Source organism: Thunnus albacares, chromosome 12 (genome assembly GCF_914725855.1).
Source record: "Thunnus albacares chromosome 12, fThuAlb1.1, whole genome shotgun sequence".
NCBI classification, from domain to species: Eukaryota; Metazoa; Chordata; class Actinopteri; order Scombriformes; family Scombridae; genus Thunnus; species Thunnus albacares.
In genome coordinates this window covers 24406884-24432943 of record NC_058117.1, presented here as the reverse complement: position 1 = coordinate 24432943, position 26060 = coordinate 24406884, and the positions used below count along the sequence as shown (strand labels likewise).

At 39.0% G+C, this 26060-nt stretch overlaps 2 protein-coding genes across 4 annotated transcripts in view; one reads left to right on the top strand and one right to left on the bottom strand.

Annotated features, from left to right (window-relative positions):
• The window catches only part of tesk2 (testis associated actin remodelling kinase 2), a 33276-nt gene extending 14916 nt beyond the window's left edge, over positions 1-18360 (bottom strand). For 2 of the 3 annotated variants that reach the window (XM_044369038.1, XM_044369040.1), the window contains exons 1-5: positions 17919-18360; positions 12846-13307; positions 11580-11699; positions 6027-6148; positions 3226-3274 (exon numbers count right to left, since the gene is read on the bottom strand). In XM_044369038.1, the coding sequence (XP_044224973.1) occupies positions 3226-3274; positions 6027-6148; positions 11580-11699; positions 12846-12968 (414 nt within the window). In that variant the 5' untranslated portion in view covers positions 12969-13307; positions 17919-18360. The remainder of the gene's footprint in view (positions 1-3225; positions 3275-6026; positions 6149-11579; positions 11700-12845; positions 13308-17918) is intronic. The other variant, XM_044369039.1, reaches the window with a different exon arrangement.
• Positions 18361-21901: 3541 nt separating this feature from the next.
• Positions 21902-26060, top strand: LOC122994386 (zinc finger and SCAN domain-containing protein 32-like). The gene is made up of 2 exons (XM_044369049.1): positions 21902-22407; positions 23485-26060. Exons 1-2 carry the CDS (start codon positions 22125-22127, stop codon positions 24390-24392), a joined length of 1191 nt encoding a protein of 396 aa, XP_044224984.1. The 5' UTR covers positions 21902-22124; the 3' UTR covers positions 24393-26060.

Sequence of the window (26060 nt, the reverse complement as noted above, 5' to 3'; positions counted from 1 at the left end):
CTCGCTGCAGTCTTATACCCATAAACATTCTCACACACGAGCGTACCACACACACACACACACCCCCAAAGCAAGACACCGGAGGATTACAGTATTTGTCCAGCAAATTCCTTAGTAGCCACAGAGTTCAACATCTGTTGTCTGCCTGTTTGGGGTTTTGAGGGGGGGGAGAGAGGGCTACAGGGGAAAACTGCACCGGAGACAATTAAAACTGGGACTAATCCAACTTCCTTCCTTCATCAACTGATTTACGAACTAGACAGCACCGTTTTATATTCTCACACTTGACGGCATATGCAGAGAACGCAAAGTGTGCTTTGTTAAAAATACAAAACAACATAATTTAGTGGAAGTGCGCACCTGCTGTGTCAACTAAAAAGTAACTGAAAAGGGTAAAGTAGCATTCAGAAAATCCTCTTATTCAAGCATGGTACTTTTCCCTGGAATTTCTTTTATCCTACTTGTGGAGTTACTGATATACCACAGTAATCATTCAGCATAGCACATGTTTAGGTCATTTAAGCGCCTCGCTATGATCATGTATAATGTAGAGTGGTAAGGAAATGAGAAACATACGGCTGGTAACACAACTGGAAATTGCTCTGCTACACTATCTGTGTTTCAGGTTAAAAAACCCTGGAAAGACTGAAACAAAGGCTCCTTGTTCACCACTGGGAGCAGCTTCAAACAGCAGTATAATCCTGCCATGGGTCATGACTTACCATTAGCCCAGATTATGATTGCAATAGCATTTCCGATAAGGTGCATTAAATTGAGATTCAGCAGAGACCGAAACAAGGCTTCGTGCTCCAGATAACTCTCTACATCTTCTAGAGTCTTCAAAGGCTCATTCTTATGTGAAAGTTAATCCGTCGGTGGTGTTGGCAACCTATGTTTTGCAGTAGTTCTATAATATATTATAATATAATTCAAAGTCTGGTGCTAGTCTGTGGTGGAATATTCCTGATGAGTCCCTTGATAAGTTAGTAAGCTACTGCAAAATGTTTAAAGATGCCTTCCAGATATGTTTTAAGACATAAAAATACTTTTAACTGCTGGACAAAAGATGTCTCCTACTTCAATGAAAAAAAAAGCCCTCCAAATTAGTTGTCATGTCATAAATCATGCTTGTAGGTACATGCCTTAAAATCAGATTAAAGGTGAGCAAAGAGAAACATCCTTCAAGTGTCCAACTCTGCACATACATCATTGTGCACAGTGAAGATCAAATATCTAACCGAAGGACACATTTGACAAAAACACATCTTTGAGTGGAGGGGTAATTAAGTTCTGTCTTCAACACGGGGAGATAACACACAGATAAGGCTCTTTGGTTGTTCTTAATGTTAAAATCCTTCACAAAAAGTTTTAGATTTAGATCAATCCATAAAGTGTTTAGGGGCAACATACCAATACTTCATTAAACAGTTATATTTTGCCTATTTTTTTGTGTATTTTGCTGTTTCCATGTGGATTTGCGTGTCTCTGTGAGAGAGTTTCTGGAGGTAGCTCGGGGCCATGCAGTGACTTCATTCTCCATTTCCTCTGAGCACGGCCTCATAGTGGGGGTCAGGTAACAAAACAGCATGAGCCTGCAACCAGGGTCAGAGCATTCAGTTTGGTCCTGACACGACACAACAGGATCTGTTTACGCTCCAGCAGGAAAACAAGACCTACCGCAGCGCGCATGTATATTCATATCCATGTCTTACAATACGCGGATTCTTTTTTGCAGCTACAGAAATGAGCATGTGTGTGCATGTAAGTTGTGTATTTTCAGATGTGTTCCCTTACGCATTTGCATAAAGTTGGTGTTTCTCTTTGTTTGTCAAGGCTACAATAAGCACATTCACTGTGAAACGCAACAGTGTAATCAAGTACACGTGTGTGCGCCTGCAAGCATCTTTAACAGAGTGTGCTTTCTTCAAAGTGTGATGAATCGTGTGTTTTGTAGCATTTCTCCATATTTGCATGTATTTGCTCATTGCATGTGCATTCAAATACACATATATATGCAGAGATGTATCTGAAATTGTTGGTTGAACTGTTAGTTTGTGCATACATCTGTACATTTCCAGTGCATGCGTTTATCTGTCATGACTGTATTTTTATGCAGTTTATGCAGAGTACAATTAACACAGAACTGTCAGCTTGTGGTTTGGGATGTCAAACTAATACGGTGATGTTATCATCCCTGAATAAAACTTGTGCATCAAGAGGAGAGTGCAGCAAGAAATGTTTTTTTGTTTTAGAAGGATCGTCATTTCTTCCTGTCCACCATCCATCATGTGTCAATATTTCCTTTATCCAGAAAGTGAAATGATACCCAGCTACTGGCTCTAAACTGGCTCTAGTTATATATATAGTCATTTTAAAAAAGCAACATCCTCTTTTAAATACTGTCAAAGTCCATCTGCTTCATGATGATGCATGGTCTTTTTATGCCAAAGGAAAAAAAAAAATAGAGAACCAACATTTGATGCTTGTTTTGATTAAGTAAATCCACTCTAACAGGGATGCCATGTTAATTCTGCCTCAAGTTACCCTTTGTACCATTCATTTGTCTTCCAAATTAGGAGAATTAGATTGACCTACTGTACAACTATGATTAACAGACTATTGTTTCTAAATATATCAACTCCTTATCATGTATTTTCCATGACTTATAAATGATTATCACAACCAAAAAAGTTCTCTCTCCCTCTCGCAAACACAAACTCAGACACACAGATAAACATACAAAGGTTAAATATAGGCTATGTGCTGCCTAAAAATATAAATATTGCTCACTTTAACCCTAATGGTCCTAACTTTAAGCATCTCTGGATAATTTCATTAGCTGTCTGTATCAAATTCTGCCTCCCTCTTCCTCACACACACACACACACACACACACACACACACACACACACACACACACACAAGGATGCAGCTTAAGTGTTATGTGCCCTTAAGAACATTGAGTTCTTTTGGTTTTCCACAATTACAGGCTACTACTGTAGTACTATGTTGTGTTCACGGATGACGTGATGTTCACCTGAAAAATAGTAACAACAAAACACACAAACACAGGTGCTCACACTCACATGTAGGCACGATAAGTACTGGAACATAAGCATACCACTTTTTATTATTAGAGCCACTTTGATCTCACATATCATTAGTTTGTACGGAAGTTTTAATGTGAAATGGTGTGTTTGTGTGTGTGTGTGTGTGTTGTCCTACCTCCGTCAAGGCGTGAAGCTGGCCCTCATGAACACACACTCCCTTAAACCTACAAGACCACAAAAAGACATGCAGAGTGAAGTTGTTGTTGAATACTGGTGTCATAATGTCATGATTTCACCGTTGAGACAACAGGACTTTTGTTAGAGTTAAAAACAGTCACATCTTACTTATTTTCACCATATAAAGAAAAAGTTGAGAAAAAAAACTCCTGTGCATACAGATTTTAGTTTACTCTATAGGGTCATATAAATTAAAATAAGTTGGAAATATCTTAACAGAGCACTTGGACAACCCTCTCTGTCATGGGTAAACAGAGAAAGCAGGAAGCATAGTTAAGAAAAGATTAAGATTCCAGCAGGCAAGACCAGACAAGTGATTCCTGCGAGACTGTCTGTTAACAGGAGGATAATAACAGCTCAGACGCTTCACCTGCATTCCTTACATTTTCCCCTCTACCTTTCCTATCAATTTACACATTCTTAATAAAAAATACACGGTATCTTCCTTACTACTCTTTCATTTATGTGTGTGTGTCTCTACAACTGTGATGCCCTGGATGTAGTTGTATTAAAAACCTATACCTTGCTTTTAGCTTAGTAAAAATGCATTTTAAACTTGTTTGATGGAGTTTTAAGAATCTTCTTAATACCAAGAGGTTGGAAAAAGTCCTTAACCCAGAGAGGACCATGCACTCCTTCATTTAAAAACAAACAATGAGTGTGTGCAGAGCAACATATGAACCAACTTTGTTCCCGAGCAGCGCTGAAGGCCTCATAATTCCAGAGGCAATGAAAAGGTCGACTTTGTGGGTCCTTGTTGGATTTTAGCTAACAAAGACCCCCTCAGTGTTTCCTCCTTGTTAACACACAGAAAAAAAAACACACACACACACACACACAATCCACTAGGCATGCTCAACAAAGATGGCATTGTAAAAGATACTGAGCATGTGTGCGTGTAGACAAGTACACACACACGCATGCCAAGACGTCGATGCATGTATGTGCATGTTCAAAACACATGACCCCGTAGCAGAATGTGAACCTGATATAAAGTTATTACTGCAAAAACAGGAACAATACTACTCTGGGACATCATAGCCGGTGTAATTGAGATTGAAAGGATTTATATTCTCATTCCTATAAAGTTTTATTTTGTCTGCCGACTTTTTATTTTCCTGTCGTAAAAGGTGAGGCGAGCAGGTTTATTTGTATAGCACCTTTTAACACAGAGCCAATTCAAAGTTCTGACTCAAGGCACTATCAGCTGACTGCTTCCTACAGATCAGAGAGACCTACTGGCTTTAGATTGTATGTGGCCCGAGGCTGTTGAGTGATTTATAAACTTGCAGCAGCACTTTAAAAAAACTCTTCTATAAGTAACCTGAAGTCAGTGTAATGTGCTTAGTTCTCCTGGTTCTTGTTATAACTCTGGCAGCAGCGAAAGTGCTCAAGTTGTCTGATGGTCTTTTTGGGATAAAAAGTGAGAAATGACGGAAAGTTATTTTACATTCACACCCGCCTAATAACACAAATAAACAGGAGTTTATACTATTATGTATTCATGAAAAAAGCTCAATTCTTTGTTGCAGGTGATAACAGACACAGTTGCAATTCCTTGCTATACTTGTCAGGTTTGCAGTAAATACAATAAATACACAATTTTGCCTCTGTCACAGGTTTAAGTATTGGCATATTTTGGCATATTTTAGTTTGACCAAAGAGAAGATTGCAAGTGCTTTGTGTCTTGGTAATAGAGGTAGAGGATCCAGTCACCTATCTAAGCTGCATTAAGTCCCACCTCCACTGAACTGTGATTGGTCAGCTCATAAAAACAGTCAATATTAAAGAGCTGCTCTAAAATGTGTTTGCTGGTGATGATTTCTGCTAAAGTCAAAGTCTCTGCAGGAGTTTGGAGTAGAATAGAGGTGATACAAAACAGACAGAAAGTGTCTCTGAGGCACCACAGATGAAGGGGTCAAACTTTACCCTTTTTGTCGGACCAATCATTGACCAGATTCTCTAAAAAATTAACTGGGGTGTTGATAGATTAGTCCTATTCCCTTGTGACAGAAAGGGTCCTCCTTGCTTTTCGCCTCTAGGCAGCTGCTGCAACTCTAACAAGAGCTGGCAGTTTAGAAAATCCATTGTTAATAGGCTCTGTGTTTGACACAGTTTCAAGCTAACCCCAAAGGAAACAGGTCACAACCACAGACTCATGAGCAAGCCAGAGAACAGAGGCAGAGGTGAAGGTAGAGGCAGACAGCACGAGAAAATATATCTAATTAATAACCGAAAGTGTCAGGTGTTAACAGAAATTACTAATATAATGTGCAACATCATTTGTGCGGAAATAATAAGGATTTACTCTATTTGTTATTAGCTGTTACTCAGTAATCTAAACTCTTAAGCCTTAAAATAATCCTATTGTGAATTTATGAAAGTGAGCTCATTCCAAGTTATTACTGGCACCTGTCTTATAATGAACTGATACATAACAGGCCTTATGGATTAGACCTTAAAATATGTTACGGGTAGATAAATACCAATAAAAGGTTTATTGCACCAGAGCTAATCATGTTTTATAAAGAATCTGCCCTTATGTGATAATGCAATTATCAACCATTTAGAAAATAATGGTGTGTTCCTTGGTTAATTTGTTTCATAAGCAGTATTAAATCCCTTTCAAGCTGATGTCCGATGGGTAGTAGAACAAGCACAGTTTCAAAAGTGAGATGGAATTCACATATTTTATTAAACCCCCCCTTGGTTACAGTAAACAGTTATTAAGATACCAACCTGAGTATGTTTGGATGTGAAAGCCGGTTCATTAATTGGACCTCTCTCAACATGTTTGCTCTGTTGCTGCTGAGCTTGTTCATCTTCAGGGCCATAACTTGATCTGAAGCTCGGTGACACACCTGCAAAACCAATTAAACCCATTTCAACACGTTGCAGATACAGTCAAATACATCCAAACAATGGTCTTTACTGTATACCTGGGAAACCGAAACCTGGGACAGGATTTCAGAATGATGTTACAAACTATGGATTAACATATAATTTAAATAATTTTCAGATTGGGCCACTATAGGAACAGAGCTAGAAACACTGCAAAAAAATCTGGCTCATGCTACACGACAGCAGAGGAAGCAGAAAAGGGAGGTAGCACACAAAAGAGAACTGAAATGAGGTCAGTCACTGCTGACCAGCCATGACAAAGTAGATGTGTCAATCCAGAGCTGCTGTACAATCAATTTTGTATTATTGTGCATTGGGATTTTTAGTTTCCATCTCATTGTTAAATAGTGGTGGCATGACCATCCATGGTTGACTGGAGCCTATCCCAGCATGCCTTGGGTGAAAGGCAAGCCACACTGTAGACAGGACACGTCAGCAATAAGCAATAAAGTCCTTCCTGCTGATGTTAAAAACAGGACACACGGTGCTATAACAAAAGACATAGTTTGGTTTGTCAGATCTTGAAGACTAAAAATATTACTGAATTACAAGTGAGATCACGGTACTAAAAAGAGAGCGGAACAGTCTCTGAACAGCAGGCGGCATGTTGGTGATGGGTTTCATGATTGATAAACATTGACTGGGACTGGGACTACCAAATGTGTATGAACACTGTTGCGAAAATCATAAAACACTCCTGACTAAGAACAAGCAGTACTATGTGTTCCAGTGTTCATTTAAAAAACAAAGACATTAAATTGAATTCCAAAACACTGACATTTATTTTCCAAAAATACCTCCAGTCCAAAACCTTTCCCCAGAATGTTATGTTTCATAGGGTGAAAAGGCCTCTAAAAGAGCACTTAGCACATTTAATCTCTCTTCTGAAACCTAAACAAATGGTTTTTTTTATCACAGTAAATGTTCTATTTAGGACAACGACAACCACCCTGCACATCTAAACAATAGCCCCTATTTCCTCACAATCGTAGTTGAAATGATCTGAGGTTTTCACACCACAGGTTTCAGAGAATCTACAATGCACAGATATTGATTACCGAGAGCTTGAGTTCTTCTGAACACGTATGCACGTCTGCAAACCACAAGGCACCACATCAGATGACTGAGCTGCTGCAGACTGATTTAACAACTTTAACGTGCTACCTCGTTTCCTGACGCTGAAACACAGCGAACATATTTAGACCATGAGGAAAGTTCAGGGGGTTTGACAAGGCTAAATTGATTCTGCCGGTGTCTATACTGTAGGTAGTCAGCGACGAAGAGTCTATTCGAACATTATCAGCAGCTCCAGACAAGTAAATAAAATACAGGAAATGATTCAGATGCATCATACACACATGCAAAATTGAGCTGTTCACCATTATATTTGTATAATGGCTACAGTTTTATCACATTTTTGCTACTGTACTCGTGGCACCATAAATCTACATCTTGGCCATTTTCAACTGTAGTAGATATTGTGCACAAACAGTTAATAAATGGTTTATATACACTCACCAAGCACTTTATCAGAAACACCTGTGCAATCTAATGCAGTTCAATACAACAGCTCTGCCATGAATTCAACTTTTATGAAGCTTATACAGATACAGATAAATAGATCAGATTGATAATATAGTAAAACTGTTGTAATAATATAACATATGTCCTCATAGAAGAAGTTGACAAACACTGTACATTAATAAAAACTGTAAAATGTCCTTATAGCTTCTTACAACTATATTATAATGTGGTATAAACCATTCATTAAATGTTCATGTATTGCTTGTAAATACTAAATATGGGGACTTAAAACAAGATGTTGCTGTGATAATATATGATTCAAGACAAGATATAATACTTGGCAGAAGTGATGCAACATAATTTTGGATGGTACAAAATGGAAAATATGGTACCAAACAGACTGTCAGTCATATTAAGTACAACAGTGGGCAGCTTTATGTCATCTTGTCACAATGGCTCTTTGAGTTTCTTCCATCATCACGGCCACGTTGCACTGGTGGCACAACGGGCGGTATCACTTACAGCAAGAATGAGAATTGACGGATGGGACAAAGACAATATGGATTACACAGGAGGTATTAGCAATGAAAGTCAATAATATATAATGCTGGTCAATGCTGTTGCTATAGTGCAATGTTGGTGTACGAAAACATCATTTAAGGAGTCTGAATTGTCGCCATTATCTACGTAAAGTAGGAAAATCATAAAGGAGTTTTGAGTCAGATTGTGGGAGTTTTCTGTGTATGCTTCTCTCTCCCTCTTATACATACACACACAGAAAATCGCTCTGTTCAAGTTCAAAGCAAGGGGCCTGGCTATAATAGCCGACAGTCTCCACCGCAGGACAGCAGAGACAACAGATGGCCACTCCCCTGAAGGCCTCCTCCCCCACATCCATCCATCCTCCTCCGACCCCCCTATTCCTCACTCTTCACATCCCCCCATCTGCATTTATTCCCGATCCCCCTCTTTCTCCTCCTCGCTGTGGCCTCCAACAAACCGTCATCCCCAATCCTCATATTCCCAAGCAGTCAACCCCGAGCTCTTCTTACACACATCTTTCTCTTCTACCTTTTTTCCTCTTCTCGTCCCCCCGCCTTTCTGCTCTATGCTATCTCCTCTCTTCTTCCACCACTGCACATTACTGGAAAACATGACCCCCACTTCTCCTTCTCCTCTAAACCCTTTCTCCCCTCTGTCCTCCTCCCCCTGACCCAAACTCTAGCAAACCTCTAAATCACCTTCTTCTACAGAACTCCTCTTCATCTCGTCCGCAACCCTTTTCTGCCCCCATCCCTTGTACTCCATAAACTCCAAAAACCTCCTCTCAACCCCCATCTTTCATCCCGTTCATTATTCTTGCCACCACAACTCTCCACCATCTGAAGTTTTTTTTTTCCCCTCTGGTTCCTCCTCCTCTATGCCTCAACCTCTATCACCATTAATTTCATCGTCTTTTCGTTCCTGTCTCCGTCTGTCATTCTCCTCAACTTCAACCCTTTCATCAGTCCGGTCCAATTTCCTCGTCTTCGTATCCATTTTCCTCTCTCTCTCTTTCTACCCATGGATTCCTTTCTCTCTTGTTAAAAAAAGCATTGACAGGTATTTCCCAAGAGGGTGAGGTGGTAACTACACGATGATAGGAGAGAAGTGTTGGAAGTTGGACGTTTGCAGATTCGCTCAATTAAAGCCCAATTTGGCTCAAAGGTCAAAAGAAATACTGAGGTAGTCCATTTTAGATTTAGACTGACAGAGAAACAAGACAATCCCAATCTAATACTTAACCTACATTGTCCAAAATAATAAAGCTGCACAAAGCTGCACCGCCTGTTGGCACCTACGTCCTATTGGACTCAAACTTAAGCTTTATGGCACTTGCTCGTGTTGTTGTCTCCTGACTAGATCCCTGCTTGTGTTGTATCAGTCTCAGATGTACGTCGCTTTGGATAAAGGCGTCTGCTAAATTAAATTGTAAATTGTAATTGTAATTAAAAACATAGCTCTAAGAAGGCCTATATTAACAAAAGTAAAGTCAGTTTAACGGTAGACGACTTCTAGCCTCCATCATTACTTTCCTTTCTAAACAATAAATGGTATGTTTTATTATTGTGTACAGTATACTAAAGTGTTTTGTATCGTGTGTGTGTCCTATAGTGTGTTATTAAAAAGATCCAATGGAGAGAAGAACTGTTGTGGGAGATGTTTTTGGACAACATACTGAAGTTCAAATGCATTTTATTAAAGAGCAGCAGCACCGAAGCAACTGTTGACCACTTTTTAACCAAAAAAAAGGAATACTTGTTTCAATCACTGACACATGATTTAAATGTGGATATCATTAATTGAAATTGTTGCTGGATTTTTATTTTTTTCATGTGCCAGCTCCAGTGTTTACACAGCCCACAATGGGGTGTTTTTGAGCTGGCACATCTGGAGCACAACGGGTTAAAACAATATAAATAATAAATATAAGCTCAATTAAAATATCCCTTGATTAGCTCCAGTACAGATCTTGCAGAGTAGCTTAGGTCATCCCCAACCTCATGCGCATCGCAATCCAACATCACGGATAGCTGTCAGACACCATCAATAACACTATCATCCATCGACCCAACTCTGAGTTATAGCCTGACAGTGAGACACAATGGAAAATAAATGTCACGCCAGTTCACGAATCTAACAGGAGTTATCAATTATACATGCAACGGATGGCACATCATTGTAGGCAGATTCATGGTACCAGAACAATAGAAGCTCCTGTACACTGTACTGCAATATGACACAACAAAAATAGGAAATGAAGTTGAGCTTAATGTCATTCGAGGCCAACGTGTTAGTTAATCAGGCATCATTTCCCTTCGGTCGGAGATCATAGACAACCCTTCCCCCATACATGTCAACTTTATTCTGCGTGTGAACCCTTTACACAAAATACAAAAACAAGAGATCTATCTTACATGCACACAAAAGCTCTGATTAATGCTCAGAAAAGCATGTAACTTTCTATACAGCAGTCGCATTGAACCAACTTAAAAATGAACTGCTATCAGTCTATCAAGGCCATGGCTATTTTATTTTCACACTGCTTATCTAAACCACATGGGCCGTGCCAAACCTCAACACTGTCATGGTGTCTTGATAATAACACTAAAAAGAACAGATCAAAGAAATTTAATTTCCCCGCTGATGGATGTTTGATAAAGAAGCGTTCATTTTTCAAAGCCAAACTCATAATCCTAAGTGTGCTTGTGTGACTCCCATCCACATGCCTGGAGAAGGGGGAGGGCATGAAGTAACAGGGTTAACAAGCTCGTATTTAAGTGATGTCTTTGAAGTGATTGTGGTTTAACTTGACCTCAAAATGTCAGGGGAAGAGTAGCAAGCGAAGATCAAGATGCCGTCTTTGACCCAGTCTTTGACCCACCATGCTCACCAACTTGATGAGATCGAATCAAATGAAAAGTGACTGAGTTTCATCGTTTCATTATTTATGAATGGCGTTTACTTTTCAAGGCCATACTTTTCAAGTTCCCTTTCATTTCTATGATATTCAAATTCCTAACCACTGTACAGAAGGCACAGTATACCAGAAGAACTTTTGTCACGCATCAGGGAAAATAAATTCTGTGGTCATGTGTGTGTGTGTGTGTGATTTGATAAACATCTAATCTATTATAAAGCACGTTAGATGGATGGAAGGGAGGATGCCTGAGGAGAAAATGAGAGGTCACAGGAATAAAACAAGGGGATGGAAATGGGCAGAAAATGAAGTCAAGTAGGGTAGCAAAAAAAAAAAACCCAGAAAAGATAGGAGATAAAGCTGATGAGGGTGCATAAGAAAAGAAATAACAACTGATCTCTACCCACCTTGTAGACATCAGAGAAAAATCCAGAGCCAATCCACTCACAGGTGAAGTCATCAAGGCGTGTAAGACAAGAGAAGGCACTGATGAGGGCTCTGTAGGATGATGGCCACACCCTGCCCACCTGGAGAAGACAGGAGCAGACTGGTATCAACAGGTCAAGATGAAATATTTACCTGATGGGAATGCTATAGGACCGTCGCTATAACTTGCTTATCTTGCGAGGCAGCTGGATTTGCAAGATCATGGCATCAAAAGATCACGCGAGAATCCATCTCGTCAGGCTTCGAGTTACGCGCTTGTGTCAGAACCACCGGTGGTTCAGACCAATCAGTGTCCTATGAGGATCCTCACGTGATCTCGTGAATCCAGCTGCCTCGCAAGGTGAGACGGTGATAGACAGATGGTTCACCCAATCACCTGCCGAGTATTTTTTTTTTTAAAGTTCCTGCCCTTTTACAAACAGTTGCCAAGGACGACTTCTCAGATGGTTCTGTGTAACAAACCCTCTGGTACGTCAGGTTAATAACTTGCTTGTTTGTGCAGGAAAACTCAAGACATACTGATCAAACAGGCAATTCAGATATTTGAGATAATGGTGTCTATAAGCGGAACAAGGACTAACAGACTAGAAACTACACCTAAAGACTTTATTTAGAGTACGATTAGAGTTGTGTCACTAGGCAACCACAGACTCCTCAACAACCAAAATCCAGCAAGGACACTAATGCTTGTGTGTTTATACCAAAACAGAATTTCAGATAAATCAATCAACAGTATTTGCATTTATTGAACAATTACTGTTTTATGGAGATGCTTATTTGTCCTGTAATTTGCACAGAAAAGCCAAAATCACAGATGGAAAAAGAATTTCGGTGAAAAGATTGATGGATGGACATGAATAATATTCCCAACCATCTCTAATCTTAGCTTAATTTTGCTGTTTATGGTCATTTTTATGCACTTGTCGACTTCCAGTTGTTTCTTAATTCAATTAAAAAAACAAATACATTTCTTTTAAAAAAACAACCTTCCTTCTAGCGCTCTTTCTCATTATACTTCTACCTAGTCAGCTACTTGAGAATTTGTACCACGGCTCTTTTAAATTACTGTCCTCTAATGTTTGGTTGTCCTGCCTCACTTGTAAATCGCGTTGGATAAAATCTGCCAGATGTAAATGTCAATGCAAAAGAACCCTGTGTAATGTACCATATACACTGACTGCACTTGTGAAATGCATCTAACTGATAAGTAAAAAACAAAGACTGACCTGTGAAGGCGGGTTCATGCCCATATCGCAGACCCCAACCCCTACAATACCATCTCTGTCCTCATTGAGACGGTCAGGTCGTCTAGGGAACCCAGCGATGGAGTTGCGTTTGTTCCGGTCCATGGTGATGTGAAAGACGGTGATACCAGTGAGGGTAATATGGGCCTTTTTCTGTAATGTACCCACATGACAAGAGCACTAGATTGTTTTAATGGTGCCGAGGGATCCACCGCAGCACAGAATTTGCTCAGTTTGTGTCCTGGGAGAAAATATGTCACGCACATAGACTTCAGTTTAAAATTTTTGTTTAGGGCAGCCCCCGATGACAAACACTGGCTGGATACAAGACGTTTTCCTGTAGTCCTGTTCCTCCTCACTGCTCGTAACTGGGGAGTCCACCAGGATGGAAAGGGGGGGGGGGATTTCACATGTTTAACTGATGTATAGTAAGCCCTCGGAGACCTGGAGAAAGTAAAGAGAAAAAAATAAATATAGGGGCATTTCAGTGACTACCAAGGACACACACAATACCATTTATTTGTGAATCCTACTGTCCCAAAGGATGGAGGGGAAGCATAATACAATATGATCACAGGAACCCTTTCCAGAAAAAAACAAAAGCTGACATGCTATTCTGTCTTTCTTGAAAGATTTGGCTGTTCAATAGCAGCTGTAGCTGTAAACTGGGGTTTTGCCTTGTGATGGATGAGACAAGCCACTATTGCTCAACAGGCCCAAATGTAATGGCTGTAATAAGGACCAATTGTCCAATTATGGGAGATTAGCCAAGGAATAGCTCAGGTCCTGAACCTTTCTGCCATCCAAAACAAAATCAGCTTGGTACAAAGGGGACAGGGAAGGAAGTCTGGGCTGAAGGTCTTTTTTACACTCATAAACAATGTAGCTTTCAAATTTTCAAGAACTTTCAAGAATACTTTATGCCAGACAGAGATTTCTTTTGTTGATAAAACATGTTGAATCTAGTTATAAATCTTTCCTCCGAGTACTTTAAAAGAAAAGTGGAGTAAAACTATATTGAAAAACACATTCCTTCTAACTGAGACGGGAACAAAAAAACTCCCCTTCAGTTATTTTTCCCTTTGAAGGCATTTGTGAAAAGCTTATGTTTTTACTTGAGACTGAAGACTGAGGCCCAGATTTACTAAGAAAAAAAAAAACTGTTGTGCAAAGTTGTGCTGTGGTTTTTACAGCACAACTTTGCAATCTGCACATATTCAGCACCTGGTTTACTAAGATAGCAGTTAGCTCCTGGACTGCACACCCTGCACACAACTCACCCCTCGGACGATGCGAGGGAAGGAGGGATATGAGATCACCGAGCCCAGAAAAGACATAGTAACATAGTGATCTTGATTACAGAACATTTACTTTGACTGTGGTTCAACTCCACCTACTGACAAGAAAAACTGTAAATCAAAATGTTACTCTTTAGCATCTATCTAATTATAAATACATTAGGAGGCACAAAATATTGGAGACAGCGAGGAGGTGGAGTGAAGATAACTCAGAGTGGACATTTAACTTTCTTAACATAAGAAAGACAAGTGTAGTTGTAGCCTGTAGTGATTGAACAGTTCATTGAGCAAGTTTGATGAACACACACACAATTTGTGTTACAGTAATCAGACATAATGCTCATTAATAACGGCCTTGTTGCTTAATTTTTCTTTCTAATAATCCATTTTTAGTGACATACAAGTCTAAATGTAATGCATGTTTCTTTTCTCTACTACAACCTTCCTTGTGGCTCTTGGAAATCCCATCTGTGTTCATGCCTCAGTCTTAGACGCAGAGAATTTCACACGCAAAACTGACCATCACAAATTGCGTGACTTCAGTTAATCCAGAGGAATACATAATCAAACTGTGTTAAAATATCTTTAATTATTTGCGCAATCTTCTTTTAATGATCATGCAAAAAGGACAGAGATGGACACTGCAAACACATCTGTTTGATAAATACTGCACATGTTTGGGGCAGAATGCATCAGAAGCCTTAATAAATCTGAAACTGGACATCTTATACATAATTGTTGAATACAATAATGGATGAAGCAGCCTTCCATTGAGAGGAATGAGCCTAAACAAAATAATGCTCTTAGGATCTTGATGTCCAGCTGGTCGCAAACTACTTCTCAAATGAATTTTCAGATAATGACATCATGATGTATGCAGCAATCACAATGTAAAAATGTAAGAAAATATGTGACAGAAAATGTTATCTTTATTGCTCAGCCTTACTCCATATTTAATTTTAGTTTTACCATCTCCAACGGAGTAAATCAATGCGACGCCTGCACTCTCCTTGTTGTAGACAGAAGATTCTACACACACAGCAACAGTGGTTACCAACAGAGGCAACCACGTCAAACAAAATGATTTACAGTGGTCCAGTTTGGTTGCTTGGGGAAACTAAGCAACCATTACTGTTGATCTCTGCTTGGGGGTTATTCTATGATGACAGTTTTTTAGCCCACAGATATCCAAATAAATCCAACAGCAGCACCATCTTAGTGTCTCACGAGTTCAAAGCCATTTTTAAGGGGAAAATACTATTCATTATCTAGTTCCAGACTCTTAATTGTAAGGATTTTCAGAAGGAGAAGGAGTTATACATCATTGTACATTGAATATGTTTGAAGTTGCGATTGTTGGTTGGACAAAACAAGATATTTGAAGACACCACCTTGGGCTTTAGGAGATTGCGATGGGCATTTTCACTTAAATTGCAGCCCAATTTTGATCCACTTCAGTTGTTTTAAGAGAAGGCTGACACAGAGTTGCACAAACAAACTTACTGTGTAACATGAAAATACAAATTTTTGCACGTGTCATGATAAAAAGAACAAAGATTAAAGTTTAATTTCTGGGTGAACTATTCCTTTAAGTACTCACACACAATGAGTTAATGTATATCATAAAATAAAGTCACAGAGTTTACGCTATCGTATATCAAGGATGCAAAGTCTAACATGAAGTACTTTGATCTGTCGTCACAAACAGATTGAATATATTGCAGCCATATTTGCCAGGTGTAATCAGAATTTTACAATGTATGTGTACATAAAGCATAATGCAAACAGTTCAGTCAAACAATATAAAAAGTAACAAAGATGGAGATTTCAAATTAATATACAGAAGAGGCCTTTATTAACCCACAGAAGAAACACAGAAGTCAATTTTAGACCCAGATGAGGTCTAAAATCCTAAAATAAGCATCGAGATGACACAGCCAGATTCTGCCGTGGTCCATTAGCATTACATCACAGACACTGGACTCTTAGAGAGTTACTGTACACCTACTGGACTACTTCTGATGTCATTCTCTGTCCTGGCCACATCCTTAAAAGGCTTTTCATCCACCTCTTTCTCTTTTCTCTCCAATGACACCTCATTTTCTGCCTTGTTGAAACGATACCACAGAGAGAAAAAAAAAAAAAAAAGAAAAGTCTCTGTGCCAAGAAAAATGCAAGCCACAAGTACCAGACCTAAGCTTTCCTATCCTATTTCAGTAGCTTTCCCATCCAAGAGCAAGAACAGACACACACTTTTAATCAATGTCGTTCTATCTTGGTAGACGAGAATAGGTCAGCGAGTAAAATATAAAACTCACCCTTGACTCAAAACAGCTAGCAGCAACAGAGAAGAGCTTCTGTATCCACACACCCACATCAGTGGTCAAGGCAGCGAATACTGACTAAACACAGACTTCCCACACTTACTAGCATTTCAGTCATGCAAATTATATTCTAAAAAAAAAAAAGTTGGTCCTGTGTCATTCTGCAGTTCAGCGTGGGTGAGTGAAATCAGCCTACGTTCAGGTTATACTTCCAGGCTTAAAGTGTAGGCTGAGAGAGAGAATTGTACTCCCACGTCTACTGCCAACATGATAAGCAGACATCAGCAGCATCATTTCTGATCAGCATACAGTCCAATTACAGTGAAAACAACCCTAACCAAACCTATGGAAACCTTCCATGAGCTATGCTGCTACAAATCTTCTTGATGCAAGTGATTAGAAGAAGAAAACAGGCAAGCCACCAGTGTTCATTACTATATTTGTTTCCAAACTATACCCTGTTGCCTTCAAATCCTATGACCATGCATTTAAAACACCACAGTAAAAGGAGACTATGGACAGAAAAGGGTGGAATTTTTAAAGGCGGCCTTTTTTTTTTTTTTTTGGTCTGTAAAATGTGGCCAGTTGGTACTCCAAAACAGATGGGACATCTCCAAAGCAGCCTCAAGCCAAATGTTTTAACAGTAGTTTGGGGGCCTGAAAACTATCCAGCTGTGTCCCAGTGGATTAGAGACTAATAGAAAATGTCAGCGATAAATCACAAGTTAAGTGATGTTATAATGGTGGGTGACAGAGAGCGTTAGTGTGTCTGTGTGTGAGGAACAAGAAGTATTAAATGGGCGTGTGAATATGTGTGAGAGGTAATCATTTGCTCGTGGACTGTGTACATGTGCAACACAAAAGAAGGAAAAAAAACAAGCACTAATCTTACAGGCCTGGACATACTACAATTTCACAACTAAATCTACTGACTTAAACCTGCTTACTGTTATTAAAATCTTCTCAAAACACATGTCTGCGTTTGAGCAATTTACTGTCCTTTCTACCTCCTTTTTACCTCCACTAAAAAAACAAGCTTTGTCAAGTATTTGAGCAAGGTCACATTCAACAAGTCAATAGCAGCCTCTTATATCTGACCACAATCTATTGGTAAACTGCCATGATATTTGAGCTGTTGCATACCTGTCATTCTTCAAGGGTTTAAAGTAATGAATAAGTCCATGGGGCAGCCTCCGTGGAAAAAAACTGCCCATTATCTGGATACCATAGACAGCTAATGACTCAATGCTGCCAAAAGAGCTTTGTATAAGTCATACTAAGTAGAGGTAGTTAGATAAATAATTAGTAGCTCGAAAAACATGTCAAATGTGTTAGTAACGTGTTAGTAAACGCCAGACAGAAAATGTAAACAAACCAAAGCAGCAAGAGTCAGTATTAGCTTTCACTCCTTATTTCAACTTTAGCTGACTTACCTGTTTTTATTTCATGAAGATGTTTGCAAGACCAGTTCAAGCTGGAGTCCATGCCTTTCAAGGAGAAACATTTATCGAAAACGGCGAGCTAAGCCCCGACTCAGTAAAGTTGGTAACGCAGCTAGCTCCGAGACTAGCCGACTGGCTAGTTTGTCAACAAAACTCGAGCTGAGAGAAGAGCTAACAGACATTAGCCTGAGATCCACCAACACACACACACACACACACACACAAAACAAGAAGTTTTTTCGCCGCGACGTTTCAGTATGTCCACATTCCCCAGAGCTGAATTCACGAAGCAAAGTCGAAGTCTGTCTCTGTAATCCTTGTTCCCGCAAACGAGCAAAAAACCCGACGTTTTCTACTTCAACTGTCCGGGATAATATTTCAGACGACTGTTGCTGTTTGACAGCTCCGTCGTCTCTCCGCTCTCACCAGAGTAACTCCCACTGGCTCCGCCCATATTTGATTGACAGTTAATTCAACCAATCAATGGCCAGAACTGTGTGTGTGCGCGCATGTGTTTAACTACAAAGTCAATACAGTTAATACAAGGTAAATTAACTGAATAGAACAAGAAAAAAATGTTTTTCTCATCTTTTCTTCCACTATAACAAGTTACAGACCTTTTGGCAAGAACTTTCAGTTTCATTGATGAGCCTTTTACTTTTACTTTATATTGATGTAATTGCATTTTTTTCCTACACAAAGAAAGAACAGTTCCTTTCAGTATATTGTCAATTTTTATATTTTGATGGCTAAATTTAATATCAACAAATGCATTTTTTTCTAAATTTCCAGCTACTTTGCTGCCTTTCCTGCAGATATTAAAAGTCTCCTGAATTATTTTTTAGGCCATAAAAGTGCCTTACTACTATCTACTATCTAAACATGTAATCTTTATTTATTTACTTATTTATTGTCTTCAGTTTTCTTATTTCTTTTGCGTTTCTTAGTTAGTTAGTTTAGTTTTTTAAATATATGATTCTATTCCTGTGCCTTTTATGTTGTTCTACGTCCTGTGTGGTTTTGTCGGACTGTTTGTTTTGTTTTATTTGAAGTTTATTTGCATTGCATATAAAGTTGAAAGTGATTTACATGCTGAGGAGGGGGGTAATGCATACACCAACAAAAAAGGAAAATAAAGAGAGCAGACAACTTAAAACAGCAGACAGAAATAAATGCATGGAAAAGTAAACATAAAATCCAATAAACCAGTGTATAAGGATGTAGAATTGAATAATAAAGTCTTTCAAATACTGAATGTTATCTTTTGTGGGTTTAATTTTAACATTCTGTAACTCATAAAGGTTAAAATTAATTTAAAAAATAACTTGCCTGTTTATAAACTCCTTCTGCAAAGTAGTCTGTTTGAGTAATAAATGCAACCACAGCCACCGCCACATTTGTCGGACTCCAACTTTATTGCATCTTACCAAAGCTCTTTCAAGTGTGCAACAAACTGGGAACAGGAGATGACAAAGAAAACTTGAGGTCTTTTTGTTTATTTATGTTTTATTGGCCCATTATTTTTTCCGTGGAAAGATTACTTTAACAGATGGAGACCACTTAAGAGTATTGCAGTTGGAAATACAATGATCCTGTGATTTATTTCATTCATTAATATGTTTTACAGACTTAAGATGCTTCTTTTGTGGTTATATTCACAGTCAGATACACAATGTCTGTAAATGCAAATTGGTAAATTAGCTAAATACATTTTATACTGACAAACTACAGCACTGTAGATAAAAAAGGTCTAATTTTTAGGAGTTTTCCTAGAAGGCAGGTTTATGTGCTGTCATGGAAATAGAGCCTCATCTAGTGGACAAAACAAGAAAGCACTGCTACATACAGTATATCACACTCAAACAGCAGGAAACTGCCACACAAGTGTGCTCTTGGTTTCCTTTAAATATAAATTTGGTGCATGTACAGGTGGTTTTTTAAAATGTGTCCATGAAGGATTCAATCATCGATAGAGACACAATGTCATTCCGTGTGTCCTGGTGTCAGAGAAACAAACAGGATCAGACTATTAAGCATCACATGACAATTATCAACACTGCTGGGTGAGGTCGCGTCACATTTGTTTCCACTTATTTTATCTCTTCCATATTATGGAAGCCTATTTCCACAACTTATTAAAACAAAGTCCACCATTCATAAACATTCGTGTAAATTATTATGTCAAAGTCATGATCATTTCTCACAGAATAAGATTTATTTATGAGACTTTTTTACCAATGGACTTTCTCTGTTATGGCTTTATAGGCCTGCTTATTTGCCAGACAGAGTTTTTGCAATTTAAAGTCTATTTAAGAAAGGAACACATCTAATGATACCTGGTGGAAAGCCTGGACTACCAACTGGGCTCTCAGACCCCAAGGGGCTCCAAAAGCCCCAAATTCACAGTTTGCCATTAGGTTTTTGGAATTTCAAATTTGTTTTTAGTCTTATAAATTTGCATTGCAATGCTGTGCTTGTCTCTACCAGTCCAGGGGCTGCAGACGGAAAGTGCCTATTAAAATGTGGTGTGTGCATGCTGCACGTAAGGTGAGTAGTGGGTGGGTAGTGGGTTCAATAGGGGGCCTGACAGTCGGTGGAATCACAGGGGGAAAACTAGCGGATGAGGGCCCCTGTCACACCCATTTCTTCCACACTCGCTGTGCATTATATATGAATTTGTATTTAGTAAAATGCACCATGTAAGCACAATATGAGATGATATTAAGCCCTAAAACTAGATCTTAACTCGATGGGGCCTCTAGATTGAGTAATAACCAGTGGTGGAAGAAGTATTCAGATCCTTTACTTAAGTAAAAGTAACAATACCGCAAAGTAAAAATACTCCATTACAAGTAAAAGCCCTGCATGAAAAATCCTACTTCAGTAAAAGTACATAAGTATTATCAGCTTGATGTAGTTAAAGTATTGCAGTAAAAGTAGTGGTTTGGTCCCTCTGACTGATATATTATTATATATGACATCATTAGATTATTAATACTGAAGCATCAGTGTTAGAGCAGGATGTTACTGTTGTAGCTGCTGGAGGTGGAGCTAGTTTCAACTACTTTATATACAGTTAACTAGTTTAGTCCAGTGGTTCCCAAACTAGGGATTGGGCCCCTCCAAACGGTCACTAGATAAATCTGAGGGGTCGTGAGATGATTAATGGGAGAGAAAAGAAGAAAAAACAAAGTTCAGATACACAAATCTGTTTTCAGTTTTTGGAGTTTTTCTCTAATCTTTGATTTTTGGTGAAATATTTGATCATTTGAACATTTATTGAAATGAAACCATGTGAGAAGTTTAGAGAGAAAAATCACTATTTGGTGGAGCTGTTAACAACTCATAGACATCTGAAATGTGACCCCGACTACACACTGCTTTTTGTAAGACATCAAAAGCCAAAAAGGTTGGAAACCACTGGTTTCATCCTTAACAATGTGTTGTATTTTAAAAGCCTGTTATATTATCCATTGTGTCAAATCTTCATCTGAAAAGTAACTAAAGCTGTCTGATAAATGTAGTGGAGTAGAAAGTACAATATTTCCCACTGAAATGTAGTAGAGTGGAAGTATAAAGTAGCACCAAATGGAAATACTCAAGTAAAAGTACAACTACCTCAAAACTGTACTTAAGTAGGCTACGGTGCTTGAGTAAATATACTTAATTACTTTCCACCACTGGTAATAATAACACAAGTGTTGCCTTATAATGGCAAATAAATTATGTTTGCCATAAATTAAATTACCACAAAGTAATTATAACTGCCAAACCCTGAACCTGGAGTCTCTGGGGCCCCCTGAGGGTCTGGGACCCCCGGGGAGTTGCTGGGAAATCCAATCTGCTTCTATCCAACAGCAAATTTTGAGGAAAAGTTTGAGGATAACTTACTTAAATATATATATATATTTTAAAAGCCATTTATTAAGGTTATTCAGGTTAAGTGCTGTTGGTTGTGTTCGGGTTTAACTGATACATTTTGTCCCAACATCAGCGCCGTATATCTTCCGTCACGTGATCACCAGCGTTTCCTGTTACTATTGTATTACACTTCCATGTTTTCGTCTCAAACAGCTACTGTAATGTAAACTACAACGGAGAGATCTCAACTCTTGTGTGATCGGCCCCACATATAAAGTCAGTTTCAAGTCTGCCACGTCGCTAGAGCCGGCAGAGGTGCTGATCCGGGGGACAAACATGGCCAACTGTGTGGCTTTCCAGACCAAGTTAACCTCGATCATGGAGATGCTAGCTAAAGCCGCCGTGTTAGAAATCAGTAAACTGTGGGAGGACGGCTTCGCTCTCGTACAGGCCGAGCTCCGCCGGAGGGAGAGCGAAATTGAAGCTCTGAACAGAAAGTTGATGTTGTTGGAAAACGAGCAGCTGACGGGCCTGACTCAGGTTCAGACTTCAAACCTGTCCTCACCGTCTTCCTCCAGGAGAGAGCAGCAGAACAGGCTGCTGCCGCCCACCGGTGATGGTAAGGATAACCGCTGATTAGTTAATAAATAATAATCAATAATGGGGTTTATTCTAGAGCTGAAACAATTACTAGATCAATCCGTTATAAAGCTAAAACCAGTGGTGGAAAATAACTACATTTACTCAAGTACTGTAGTCTACTTAAGTACAATTTTGAGGTAATTGAACTTCACATGAGTATTTCAAACAAGGCAATTTGGAAAAAAAAATCACTGTTTTCAGAATTTTTATAGACTGAATGATTAGTCGATTAATTGGGAAATAATCAACATATTAATAAATGATGAAAATAATCGTTAGTTGCAGATCTAGTCCATTTACAAAAAAATAAATAATGACAGCAATTTTGAGACTCCATTAGTCGTTTAATTAATTTCTTAAACAATAAAGCCAAACATATTCTGCTTTCATCTTCTTAAATATGAGGATTTGTTACATATTGTAGACCGCTAGACCAGGGCTGCAACTAACAATCATTTTCATTTTTGATTAATCTGACAATTTTCTCCCGATCAATCGATTATTTGTCAAGTCGATCATATGTCAGAAAATAGTGAAAAATGTCCATCACAATTTCAAATTGCTTGTACTCTCCAACCAACAGTCAAAAAGCCAAATTTATTCACTTGACTATCATATATGACAAAGAAAAGCAAAAGATCCTCACATCTGAGAGGCTTAAATCAGAGGAAGTTTGGCATTTTTGATTGAAAAATAATTGCAGATTCATTTTCTGTCAATCAGTTAATTGACTAATTTCATTTTCAGCTGTACGCTACTGTAATTCACCAGGACACGACTATAGATGTACCATAATGATCTTCCAAAATCCTTTCAGGAGAGTCAAACCCATATTATTGTCTGCTGATGTCTATGGGCATTATTGACCTTTTAACTTCAACTGTGACGAGTAATAGAAGTAACTTAGTGTTGATACAGTTATTCCATTAGTCCGTCAGTCTGCCTTTGTAAATTACAGTTGTCACTACCAGAATTGCTGGTGATTCAATCAGAACGCATTTTTTTAAAAAGGTTTAATAAAGGCTAAAAAGATGAACCTGCTCTGTCATTTCAGGACCCGTTATAGATTCAGTCCAGACATTATCGTCTGAGCAGAGCGTCAGAGAGAAGACGGACACGTCAGCGAATCACAGAACGTCTCCACCCGCTCAGTCAGAGGAGAAACAGAGTGAGCAGCTCAAGTCCGACTACTGTGAAAGCGACAGCAGAGACGACGAGGATTTAATAGTCAAGCTAGAGGACGAGGACGACGTTCAGATCGTGGAGCAGATAATGGACTGTGAACACAGCGTTACTGACGGAGCCGGTCAACACGAGATGGAGCTGAACCACCAACCCGCCGAAGCTGCGGAGGAACAAGAGAGCCAGCAGTGGTCGTCTGTTTCAGTGGGAGACAGCGACACCGCCGACGACTCGGACTGCTTTTTTGAACCGAAGCAGTTGTCGCAAAACCTGGACTCAGAAATCTTGCTCATTCAAAACGCTTTGGACATTCTAGATAATTCAGCGGAGACGGCGTACTCTGACAGGTTCATGAGGGATAACGGTCAAGGTGCGTCAAGTAAACCGAGGGCTCCTGTGACTTTCAGCCAAGCTCAGCCAAGTCAACCTATAGAAGCAATAAATCACCCAGAGAGAGGGGTATCCATCAGATTCCTCTCAGAGAAACAACCACAGACTAAAAACATGTCCGCTTTCAACCCGGACAACAGATTCTTTCTCTTAAACGACCCGGAGTTGCATAAAACTATAGCAAGTCGCCGCATAAAGGAGAAGTGGTTCATTTGCCCGTTCTGCGGCAAAAGCTTCGATCGCGTCAGCCATCTGGAGATTCACCAGCGGATTCACACGGGAGAGAAACCGTACACGTGCGATACGTGCGGCAAGAGTTTTTCTCAGAGGAGTAACCTTCGCACTCACCAGCGGACTCACAAAGAGGTTTTAGCCCAAAACTCAGTTTGATTCATGAGATTTTTAAAGAAAGAGGAATGCTAGGAATAGTTCTGTGGCATTTATGTTTAGACGAATTAACAAATTACTTTTGTACTTCAGTATTACTGAAAAGTAATGTAGCAGACTGATTTTACTGTGTACTCCCGTTTTTGTTTTTTTTTTGATAAATCATAACTTTGACATAGATTGGATTTTAAACTGTTTGTTAATCCCGTAATTTAAGAGATTTATAAAAAACGTGTAGGGATATCCAGCCTCAGCGACACAGCTGAGTATTGACTTCTAAATGTTATACTCAAAATTTGTTATTTAATATTTGGCAGGTTGATGTGTTGGAGAGATCATCACTGCAGACCCGTCTGATATCCCTAAACGTTACCTATGTTACATTATTTTCTGCACATTCATCATTCATTGTTACATTTGTCAGTCGATGCAGGTCTGCATCTAAACAGACTCAAAAAATTAATCTTCTAACCAATTTTCTTTCTCCTAAAGGAGAAATTATCAAGGAGAAATCGTTACGAAAACACTGCAGCACTTAGAGAAAGATACTGAATCCACATGTGTTGTTTTCATAAAACTGTTGGAACAAGTTTGGTCACAAGTACATTTTTCTAATGTAAATTGTGACTTTTTGCAAAGAACAGTCGTGTTTACTTTAGACTAAGAAAGACAGGAAAGCAAGAAAGGAAGCACTGACTCTTCTTATCTTAGCATTTGCTGTTTAGATGTTTACAGGTCTGACAGGATCCCCTGATTAGACAATACTTCTTGAACATGTGTCTTTATTCTTCATCCAGAGCCCCCTCCAAGGCATGCTGGGAGATGAAGATCTTCTTGTAGGTTATCTTAGATTAGCCTAAGGTCCCCTACAGCCTGATTCACTTCCATCTCAACTGTCCAGTCTGAGTGGAGAAGCAATGTCTTAAACACTTTCTTGCACAGAGTGAGATGAGAAGATGGGAACCTCTCTTTACACTACACATGAATCTACAACCAGGAGACGGTTAGCTTAGCTTAGCTTAGCGACAGAATGGAAACAGCTAGCCTGGCTCTTTCCAAAGGTTAACAAATTCGCCTACTAGCATGTCTAAAGCTCACCAATTAACACATTATATCCTGTTAATAATAATCTAATCTTGTAAAACAACTCAACATATTAACATTTCAGTTTTTGTAGGGATGAAACAAACAGGATATAACATGTTAATCGGTGAGCTTTAGACATGCTAGTAAAGTTTTTTTAACCTTTGTACAGAGCGCCTGCTTCCAGTCTTTATGCTAAGCTAAGCTAACTGTCTCCTAGCTGTACTGAATGTTTATATTTAACAGATAGTATTGATCTTCTCATCTAACTCTTTGCAATAAATCAAATAAGTGCATTTCCTAAAATGCAGATATATTCCCTCAATACAGAAAGTACAACTAAGTCTTTTTTTGACTTTTGTATCCACAGTGTCAATTATTTCAGTCACTACAGACCTAATGAAGATGTGAAATACAAATGAGGAAATCACTATAGTCCGATACAACAGCTGCATTACTGCAGCAGCTGTGATCAGTGTCATGATGCTCTTCGTTCTCACGTACGAGGGCAAACCAGCGTGTCCCAAGTTACAACACAACAAGAACAATGACTTTGTTTTTATAATTGCATATGCTGTACTTTTATGA